An 11,559-nucleotide genomic window follows, 5' to 3' on the forward strand; every position below is an offset into this window, starting at 1 on the left:
CTTTTGTTGCCAGCAGATGACAGTATTTATCCTCTCTGCCTGTCCGTCTGCCTGGGCAAAATTTCCGAGACACCTACGGCCCCCTAGCGCTAGGACAAGGAACAACACATTGTAGGATTTACTAAAAATCCTTTATTCATCCCTAATGTAGATGACACAAACCTCCCTAGAAGTGCAAACTATGCTATTGAATATGCTTGGTAAATTGTGAATATGTATCTCTAAGCAAAGCTATTAACAATCAATTAAAATAATAGGTAAAGTGATATTTTCAGATGGAAAAACTGAAAATAAAAAAGCAGATTATTTATTAAACGCTGGCGGTAATTTTATTCTTGGAATATTTATCGCTGAGTGCAGTGTGCAGCAGAGTCCCATGCATGATAGAAAAGGTCAATGAAATGGATTTGGACTGGAGAAAATCATTGCACACTCCGATTTCTGTGCCAAAAGGTCTTGAGTGGCATTAATGTCCTGCTCCCTGTGATATATAATAAAGGCTGTGTGTGCATGTGTGTGTGCATGTGTGTGCCAGTGTGCACGTGTGTGTTAGGTCCACTGAGTGTTCATTACACCAAAGCTGGCTTCTGCTGTCCTCTGCCCTCGCCTCTCCCAGAGCTGCCCAGGAATAATGAATTACACTGGATGCCATGGGGGGGCTCAGTGCGTGAGTGCCTCAGAAAAGGACTCCATTTTAGCTCAAATTACCTCTCAGATCCCATTCAAATGGCAGTCTCAGGCTGCACTACAAGCTTTCCTTGTTCCTGCCCACACACTCCATCATAACTTATCACCTACAGTGGTCAGTCCTTCAGAGTTCTATGTCAATACATCATCAGTGTAAATGTATGTGTGACAAAGTTGGTGATGGTATTGTATTTCCTATAGTGTAAACAGCAACTCATGCCTCAGTGGTATTTATCAGTTCAGTCAGCACTGTGCATGCTCAGCCTTGTGTGCCATCCCTCTTCCAACACAGGACAATAAAAAAATGACACAAGAAACCTCAGGTGATAGCAAATTATGCATGCCCTCCAAACAAATTCATCCCAGTGTAAATTAAACACAGCCAGTTCAGCTCAGATTAGCCTCTGCCATCGACCAGGGTAATAACAAGTGAATAAAATCTAATGGAATAAATCAAGGTGAGTTTTTCCCTCACAAAAATCTGCACTGTGTGACACACTGACAAAGCCTTATTCAGCCAAACATGCAAACATCTGTTTGTATAGTTTAAGGATTTTAAGGACATCCATTTATGGAGAGTACACCTAAAAACAAACAAACAAAAAGTCTCATATATATAAATGTGGGCATATAATCCAAAGAGCTACTCTGACTTCCATGGACATTTGAAGATTAAAAAGAAAAAAATATATGTATACTTTTCTAGTTTGGTGTTGTTGTGTAATTAGCCTTGATTAGCAGGTAGAAAACCCAGGCAGCAGGAACGCAGTCTATTTCTTCCACTGCTGAGAGATGCACAAATGTGACTGGCTCAAACCATTTGGGAAAGTTATGGCGCCTAAAACGGCCTTTGACAGACCGCCCTGATAAGTGACAAATTCGCCTCTTATTCGACAGTGGGGGTAAAAACAACTTGGGTGCATCGGGGTGAAAGAAACGTCATTAGGTTCGGTAAAGTCCGACTCTATTTTAGCGAAATGAACGGCACAGATCGCAGTGCCACACAGGGAGAGGGTCGAGGCTACGCGTACTGTTGACCCCACCACCCTATAATTAAACTGCAAGCTGCGGAGGAGACATAACACAGATTGTTTCTCACATTTAGAATAAAGTGCCACCTGCAAAGTTCTCATAAGGAAAAATCACCCTAACAAAAAAGGGGAAAAGACAATGATACACTATATGAAAACGACCACAATGTTACTGACTGTCCATGTTGCCGTTTCTCTCCGTAAGAGGCAGTGCATTAGTCTTTGTGCGAACACAGTTTAGGACAGTACAAAACAACTCATCAGCCTCCTGAGTGGCCTGTGCGTCTCATCTCATTATAAAATGCAGAACTTGAATCGTGAAAGAACAACAAAAAGTTTATTTTGCGACAAGTGCTTTCCACCTGTTTGGGTGGCACTTGTTCCGTCTTGCTCATAAACCCACGAGGGGCTAGGACAGGTGCACAAGCCGAGGGACCCTAAACTCCAGGGGCCACAGATTCAGACTGAAGCGCAAAAGTCTGCAGATAAACACGATGAGGTATGTCGCTTAGTAACATTATGTGTTGTCTATGAAGAAGAATGTAAACCCATTAACCTGACAGAAATAGCAGTCAGTAAAACTCTGAGCAGCTGGAGAATGGATCCACACAGTTGTGAAAAACACAGTGGGCCTGACACCAGTTGAGCTCGAACCGAGAACAAGAATCAAGAAAAATAAAGATTTAGGGAAAACAGCGGCTCGTGAAAGTCAGAGCGCGCACTAATCACACTTTTACGAACAAGAATTATTGTTCAAAAAAGCAAGCTGCCATTTGCAAAAAAGCAAATCGAGAAAAAAATATAATACCCTATCTATTACAACTTAAGTACTTTTAAACGACAGTGATAGGAATGTTTATTAAAAAAAAAACTATGCAGAAAAAAAGAAATTGTGTGTGTGTGCGTGTGCGCGTAATCTAAACCACAGGAGTGTTATTAACGTACAAAAGCCTGCACCACATGTGAAACTGCACAGCTCTGAAGTTCGTAGGTGATAGGAGTTATAAAATTCAAAACTGAGGACCCATACTGTAATTAAACCTTAATGTCTTTTACAAGTCCATTTACAAACAGCCTGTAAAACAGAGACATGGCAGCCGTTTTTCTCATATTAGTGATCCAGTCGAGGGGTTGCTGATGGGAACTGAGCTGCATTCAATTAGGCTTCATCTCATTTGGCTGAGGCCTTAATTGCGCTCAGGGTGGTGCAGTTGTTTGTGCTAAGCTCTGGTTGAGAGAAAGAAATGTGAGGCGCTCTCTAAGAACAATCCCAATTCAAATGAGACTTATCTACGCCACACCGATCAGACGGATTAGAAGTTATTAAAACCTATAAAGGGCTCGGCATCGGACCACAGCAGTCACACAGTAGCCCTGAACTAAAGCGGAATATTATGAACGTCCAATCATCCAGGAAATAACAATTAGAAAAGACTTTTGTGTGATTTTAGTAACCCTTTTAGTGACCCAATGTTCTTAAAATATTGTACAGTGGGTATTTTTTAATGTCCATCTCTAATTGCGAGTGTAAAAGTCCAGTAGAAATGTAGAAATAAATATATGTATATATATATATATATATATATATATATATATATATATATATATATATATATATATATATATATATATATATATATATATATATATATATATATATATATATATATATATATATATATAGAAAGACAGAAAGATTAAATTGCATTTGTAAATTGATGGAATATTTCGGGTTCGCCCTGCTCTCTGTGACCCTGGCTGAATACAAGAGGGCAGCGAGCTTCCAGGCCCAAACAAAAGCGCAACAACAGAAAAATCATATGGGATCATCAAATAGGAGAGACGCGCTTTCAGGTCCTGAAAGGCACAGGAAGCGCGAGGATTTGTTGATGACCCCTGCATGGCGACAGAGGCTGCCCCCTCCCCTTTCCCTCCATTTATGTGAAGGGGAGGGGGCAGAGGAGACGAATAAGGGGGGTGGGAGGGGGGCATGGTGCATCTGCAGAGGTCCCACCGCCCTCTGATCTGTGAGCTGGCACACATCACGGCGTCCATTCACAAATCCTCCTAGTGCGCGTCACCTTTTGTAGTATTCCATAGTACTGAGCCCTGCTGACGTGTAAGACAATCCTACCAAGCAAAATACAGAGGCTGAGCAAAAATGGGTTATAGCAACTCAACGGCAGGACACATGCGCACAATGCACAAGAGTTACCATAGCGGGAGTAGTAGTAAGGGAGGGCACTGAATGTATGGATGCGTGCGTAAAGAGGAGGGCCATAGCGCTACAAGTGAATGTACTCGATTTACTTAACCCTTTGCTGTGCTGTTTTTCCCAACACTATATATAAGCTACTGATATGAATATGAATGATATTACTGACAAAAAACAAAACAAAGACACTCTTAGAGCAAAGGATCCTAACTAATTGTTTTCCAAAGTTTTCTTTAAAAAAAAAAAAAAAAAAATAATATATATATATATATATATATATATATATATATATATATATATATATATATATATATATATATATATAATTAAAATCTTACTTTCACATCTTGAATTAATGCGCAAATTTATATTTTATATTACATTTATTTACTGTATACTAATTCCTTTGAATATTTCACAAAAATACATAATCTTTGTTCATAAAATAAAATGGTTGTGAACATTTTAAGAGACATCAGATGATTCTGATTCAACACCATCTTAACTGTGATCAAATTGAATCAAAATTGAATTAAAGTTGCTTAAACTATTGCGCATAAGCCGAAACCCAAATATTCAGCTCACGCTGAAAAACATAAATCTAAAAATAAATCTGATATGCGCACAGGTTACAAACATAAAAACCAAAAACATCAAAATTTGAAATACATTTACGGTGTATTTAAAATTAATTAAGTAGTATCAAGTATTTCAACATGATAATATATAGGCTAATAATTATAGTCACAAATAAAAACCCCATTCATGACGGAATTAGGTGTATATTTAATTCATACATTTTTCCAAAAGCTCAAGGTAGAATAATGTTCTGTTAGCAAACCAATAAATGCAATAACATTTTTCCTTCTCTTCCCAGCATCACTTCAATTAGTTGCACACATGGTTGTTTGAATGTAATTGCACTCATATATAGCCTACATATGGCTAAATATCTGATTCATTTTTTGAAGCGGTTGCATGGTATGTTTAAATAGGCGTGTGGAGAGAAGGATTCGTATTCTGCCACATAATGTAAGGCTGAGATGGTGTCATTTCCTCCAGACTGCCCTTGCTTTGCTGCGAGGTTAGAGGCCAAGCCCAGGCGGTAGCGGCCTGTCTGTGTTCCCATTGTCTGCTGCTTATTTAGCGCTCAACATTAATCTGCACTTCCCATACAAGTGAGAAACAATCGCAGCATGAAAGTGGCCTGTCTAATTACATCTATCACTCCAAACTTTCACTCCATCAGCCGCCGGACAGTGGCTGGAGTAAAGCAGAACACATAAAAAAGTAAGTTTAAAAAACAGTGATTTGCAAAGGAAATAGTAGGTATGTGTCCGTGTGAATTTGAAGACACAAGAATAAACACAGGCCTTCCCAATTATTAGAGAAGTGTGTTGCAAAGTGTACATGTTTTAGGTCAGATCCACACTGACCACAAGAAGCGGCCTTAATAAATACATTTTTAAAACACAAAAGACACATGGCACAAATCCATACACATTACAGCGTTGTCAGCACCCATGTAAAAGAAGTAGTATAGGAAAAACAAATCCAACACAATTCAAAAAAATAAATATAAGTCTGTGCGTAAAGTGTGCGTAAAAACGTAGAACCTTACTCGTTTCGCGGCTGTCTCCTTTGAGGTGCTCTGCGATGCAGAACTGTCTCACCCGTCCACATAGCCCCGAGGCACCCGAGGCACTGGAGGCAAACTTCACATCGGCCACCTAACTTCTTCAGAGTTTTGTCTTTGGCGCGACTCGCCATCCACAGCACCGTGCACAACACCGTTTGTTTGCATCAGTGATTTCACTTAAAGGGCTAGGGACCCAATTGTGGGTCGACTGCTGCGTCATGACAAACACGAGAGATCACTTTTAAACTCCGAAGAAGCTGGGGGCAACATATCACATTGGACATGTCAAGCTGAAACCATTTCTACCCAGCAACAATATTCCCGCGGATTGGATTTCAAATAAGAATAAGAATAATCTTTTTAGGCATATGAATGAATCATGCTTGGAACGACTTGTAACACTGAAAATGCCCATAGAAAAATCCTTATGTCTGTAACTTCACAATTACATCCGACTGACGGGCAAATCATCAGCTATGATTTGAGTCTTTACACAACAATCAGTTTGTTTCATTGATTTGTTGAAAGGGCAGTTTTGATGATAGAAAAACACTTATGACGGTCTTTTGCGTGGACATTTTAGTTGGGAATCCCTCAGTGTGTTGCAACAAGAAACCCCGGGGTGCCCACACCCGCTTTGACAAGGGAACCTGTTTCATTAGGCTGGCACATAGACACAGAGAATAGTGTTATTCACAAAAGTCGTAATCACTCCAAATGGAGTTGCACTTTAATAAACACCGATGAATTATGTGAAGTATGTGGAGCATGCAGCGGATTTAAATGAGGCTGCTCCTTGTCTCTCGATCCAGGACTCTTTCCCTTTTACTCTGGCGAGGATGGGCGTTTGTGGACTGCTTTGGAGTCGGTGTCACATGGCATGGTTCCACACATTTGATTGGTCCAAGGCACGTGTCTGGGAGGACTGTAGGAAAACGTCACTCGTGGGGCTCGTATTGAAAATAAGCACAAAACTCCAGAGTGCGAGTATTAGAGCATCAGTTTAGCAGCATCTTTATTTACCTCTAGTTTAGTTTAGGACTAGGCAACCATCCACTTTGACCAATTGGACGGTGCGCAAATGGCACAGGTTTTATCTTATAGGGATCTATTCTAAGCCGAAACAGGGGATATAGGACCAAAAGTATGCTTTTCTCGGAGGACACTAGCGCAGAGCTTTGCAAAGTGTCCAAAGCACTCGCTCTTTTCTGAGTTACATTTTTTATTTATTTAAACTTCGCGTAGTTTTCTTAAAATTTATAAAAGACGCATTTCTCGTGTCGGACAGAGCGACAAAGGGGTTAACGAGATTAAAGTGAATCAGTATGGAAGAAAATGAGCACGGCAACAGGGATGCGGCGGACGAGTCCAACAGAGCCATACTGCCGCTGCTGCACGCACCGGGCAACCAGCAGGTCCCGCACAGGATCACCAACTTCTTCATCGACAACATTCCTACGACCGGATTTCGGCCGTAAAAAAGAAGCAGCTCCAAACCATGAAGAAAGTGCGTCACGAGAGAGCAACAACAGCCCTGCTGCCCCTCAGACCGAGCCCGTGGGCAGCACGGTACCGGCAGAGGGGACGTCCACTCCACACGCTGCAAAGAAACCTGCCACACCCGCCGAGGAGCCACTGAAGTCCCGCGGGGAGAGCGGCGATCAGTGCCTAAGCTCAGACTCTGACAGTTCGCAGGCCAGCTCCAACCCGGCAGCAGCTAAGCCCATGCTGTGGCCCGCCTGGGTGTACTGCACCCGCTACTCGGACAGGCCTTCTTCAGGTGAGTCAACTTTTTCTGTTCCCGTAACCTGAAATACCCCGTAACACTGACCCCGGATGCCTTGACCGACTTCTCCGCGCACAGTCGGTCACTAGTGTGCTATCTGAAGCAGAACGGGACTTTACGCAGCGCATAGACTTGTCAAAGCTAATTGTATTATTTTCAAATGCATTTCTTACCGCACGTAAGTTTTATTGAAACACTGAAACAAAAGCCTATAACAACATTTAAAAACCTGGCATATATGTGACTTTAATTCACCGTTTTATTATTATTATTATTTTTCTTTTTTCCCCAAAACAAACATGTCACTATCATATTTAGAAAAAAAAAAATCTAAATAAAATGTGAAACAAAATTGTCAGTTTCGAATGCTTACATGGATATGGAAATCCTTAACAATTTAATCGTTTAGACTTAGAATTAAAAAATACATGTAAATGTAAATTAAATGACCTACAAGTTGTGCTACATTTCTGAATACCATAGCTATTAAAATCGACAATGTTGCATATAATCACAAACAATGCGCCAGTATGATTTTACTTACTTTTTTTTTAAGGCACATTATTAGATGGAATATGAGAGCTTCGTTTGTCACGAATTAAATATTTATTTGTTTCCGTACTGAATGCGCCCATCGCTCGTATAGCCGATGTGTTGTTTTAAACTGCTTTGGTTCTTTATGTTCACCATAACGTCAGAGATGACTAAAGGCAGTGATGTTTGGTACAATATTATTAAAAGTGTACAACTTGTTCTCATACATTATGTAACGCTTATGTGTGGCGTAGTCCACTACTACGAGTTGTAGCGCGTAGCTTTATAGGCTACGGGCTTCTTGTTCCCACGCGGTTTCCTCGTGTGTAGTACGTAGTGTTATCGGCCGCGCACTTGATTTGTTCATAAATTCCACCTGAAGATGACTTGAATGAATAACAGAACTAACATAAACCAAGCTATGCCAAACATAGCAGGAATGAGGGATGTGTAGAATGTAGGCCACTCAAAGTCAGAGCACGTTGGCTCATTGAGCAGCGTTTGAAGTGACCCACAAAAAAGAATGCAAAGTAGAAACTTGTAGACTTATCCTGAAATCAGCCTAAATCAGTGAGTGCACGTTCTCCGTGTTGTCCTGCGGCTTTATATTTCCTGAATTGTAGAGACGTGCACTTTGCGTTATACGTGTAAACAAGAGGGAGGGAGATTTGAGCTCGTCGCTTTATTTTTCAGGAAATGTGGCATTTACACTTTCACTCGGGCCTTTGGTTATGATATGGATTGATCCATACGTTTGCGTAGTAATCACAACATACATTTATTTGACACTAAAAATGTTTTGGCTACTGAAGTCCCTCTTGGAGCTCAACTTCCTCTGGCGCTACGCGCTCTTTACGCATTGGTCCATGTATTTAATGGTATTTACCGGCTATGAAATGTGATTTACATTTGTTACATGATCATGAAGCCTGCATAATGAAAGTTTGCAAAAGTTATCTGTTGCTTGTTTTAATGGTATAGTTAGTTGGCTAACTAGTTTAACTTACTCTTTTGGACAAATAGTCGATTTGTGACTACCCTAACTACAGATATTGCATTACAGGGCCAAGATCTCGCAAACCAAAGAAGAAATCAACCAGCAAAGAAGACAAGCGACCACGAACGGCCTTCACAGCAGAGCAGCTGCAAAGACTCAAAACGGAGTTTCAGACAAATCGCTATCTGACTGAGCAGAGGCGGCAGAACCTGGCACAAGAGCTGGGCCTCAACGAGTCCCAGATCAAGATCTGGTTCCAAAACAAGAGGGCCAAAATCAAGAAGGCCAGCGGCACTAAAAACTCACTGGCCTTACACCTGATGGCACAGGGACTGTACAATCATGCCACTGTCACGAAGGACGAAAAATCAGACAGCGATTGAATTCCACAATGTAATTGCAGCCTCCAGACGAAAACATGCTATAGTAATCCTATGACAGATTTATATAGAGCTTTCACAACAGATCTTTACTCACATGCTATTTAATAACGCCACAGCAGAAATATCTATGATAGGCTACTATCCATACTCTCAGATTCACTATAGAAATAGTAGTATAGAACAATAGACTGGACCAGGCAGCATTGTCCTCTAAGGAATATTATAGTGCTTTTTCGTACAACATGAGGCGCAATCAAGCCTACAATGCAATAATTTCACTAAATAAAGGGCCAGTGTATAAAGTATACCAGCATAAAATGTTTAAAATAGAGAGATATTTCTGCAATATCACGTCTATAAAAGATGTTGTATAAAGCTATGTTTTCATTGTCCGTCTATCTTGTCCCCAGGAGGTTTCACTCGCTCACCTATGTTTTTCTAAAGCTTCTATAGCCTAACCATGATTGTCACTATACGCGAACTGGCGCTTAGTTTGTTTTGACCAGCCAGTGACGTGAACGCACCCAAGTCCAAAGAGTATTTTTCTGCTGCATCCAGGCTACTGTGAATTTAAAAACGCGCAGTTTTTTTAATTTCCATTCTTGTTGAGTATTCTTGATTGTCTGGTGTAATGAAGAACATTATTTTCATTGTAAAAGCTAATTGGGCAAACAATGAATTTTGTACGTTTTATAAATGAAGTAATCACAAAAAATATGTACAGGCTTATGTGACTGAGAGGTTGCGCTTTTTCTTAAACGCCACTTAACCTAAATGCTAAGCTAGGCCTTGCTTCAGTGTCTGCTTGTCTCATATAGCCTTTTAAACACTCAACGTGCGTTATTCATTTGTTATAGCTACAAGTGCATCCACTATATTTTTAAATATAGCAATATGAATCATGCTGTAGCTAACTGAAGGGTAATGCTGCCTTTAAAGTCATACAAACAACTCTGTAGCATAAAGACAATGAAGACAACCATTTGCAGCACTATGGAGAGGAGTCTATAAATGCAGGTTATTTTAGGCTGAGGATAAATTTTACTATCTACATTTTATTACATATCCATATCATAAAATAAAACAAAACCACCAGTGACTGTATAACAAATGTTGGAAATCTCTTAATGTTGTTGAAAGGACTTCATATGTGTATTTATATAGATTATATTGAGAAAAAAATTTATCCAATGACCAGTGTTGCTTTAGAGTAGTTATCTGAGGTGTTTACACTGCTTGTTTATCTTGCAATAACTTTTTTTGTTTTCTTTTTGTGAATGAAAATAGTTTACGGGGCCTTTGCATGAAAGCTGCAATTTGTTGTACATGGGCAAATAACTGTGTTTTTACCCTGAAGTCTTTCTTAGTGAGAGTATGATGGAGAGGAGACTGTATCCATACCAAAATGGGGACTTTTTGCCTTTCAAAGTGTTTTGTTGTGTATCTGAAAAAAGTGTGTGTGAATTAAATCCACCAAACTGAAACACACTTTGCCTTAAAGTTCAAGAGTGAACTTTCTTTTAAACAGAACTGTGCCGAATCAGAGAAGCAGTATTACTTCAAATGCAGATTATTCAAGTTGAATGCCTTTATGAAAACTGCATTATGAATTTACTCATCAGCGTATATCTATCTATATATGAACATAAAATGACAACACAGAGTTGTAGAAATACAATGCTATTTTTATTTTATGTTTGAAGTATTCTTTGGTATAAATGTACATAATTTGTATCATGTATTAATTGTGTAATTAACTGCCTCCTGAGAACTGCAAAAGATGATTAAATAAACTTTGAAGATTATACACAGAAACTTTCCACATCTTTATTAAAAACACTGCAATGTAAAAGTGCTTTTTTTCCCCTCAAACTGAAGTTCGGCAGAGAAAATGACTTCTGTCTTATACTAACCTTAAAGGTTACGGATCAGATTCATGTGGGATTAGGTCATGAGTTTTGAGATTAAGCATTAGCAAAAGCATCTGCACATTATGCAGGAGAGATCCTTGAACAATTCCCAGGCATGTTTTCTCCACAATACATTATCTGCATTTCCATACTTGCACCACTAGTCTTTGAACACCATGTCTAACGGCCAGTGACTAGCATTGGAACGGATAGGGCTGCTCCCAGCACTGTCTTGTTGATGGTCAGTCTCTCTCAAAAGAGCTGCACTTCTATCACAGGCAGGAATGGGAGTGAAGGGAGTGAAGTGAGAGAGGGAGGGAGGGGTGAGAGAGGGAGCAGTGAAGGTCAAAGCCTGTCATGGCTGCAGGTGGCTGCTT

General features: G+C 40.0%; 1 protein-coding gene across 1 annotated transcript; it reads left to right on the forward strand.

The window, feature by feature from the left end:
* The first annotated feature begins 6,897 nt into the window (after positions 1-6,897).
* Positions 6,898-9,272, forward strand: en2a (engrailed homeobox 2a). Its single transcript, XM_020935745.2, is given in 3 exon segments — positions 6,898-7,026; positions 7,028-7,352; positions 8,956-9,272. Coding segments are annotated over 3 exon segments (771 nt in total).
* The last annotated feature ends 2,287 nt before the right edge of the window (positions 9,273-11,559 follow it).

This window comes from Boleophthalmus pectinirostris, unplaced genomic scaffold (genome assembly GCF_026225935.1).
Source record: "Boleophthalmus pectinirostris isolate CB_2022bp ecotype Guang Dong unplaced genomic scaffold, ASM2622593v1 HiC_scaffold_15, whole genome shotgun sequence".
Taxonomy (NCBI): Eukaryota; Metazoa; Chordata; class Actinopteri; order Gobiiformes; family Gobiidae; genus Boleophthalmus; species Boleophthalmus pectinirostris.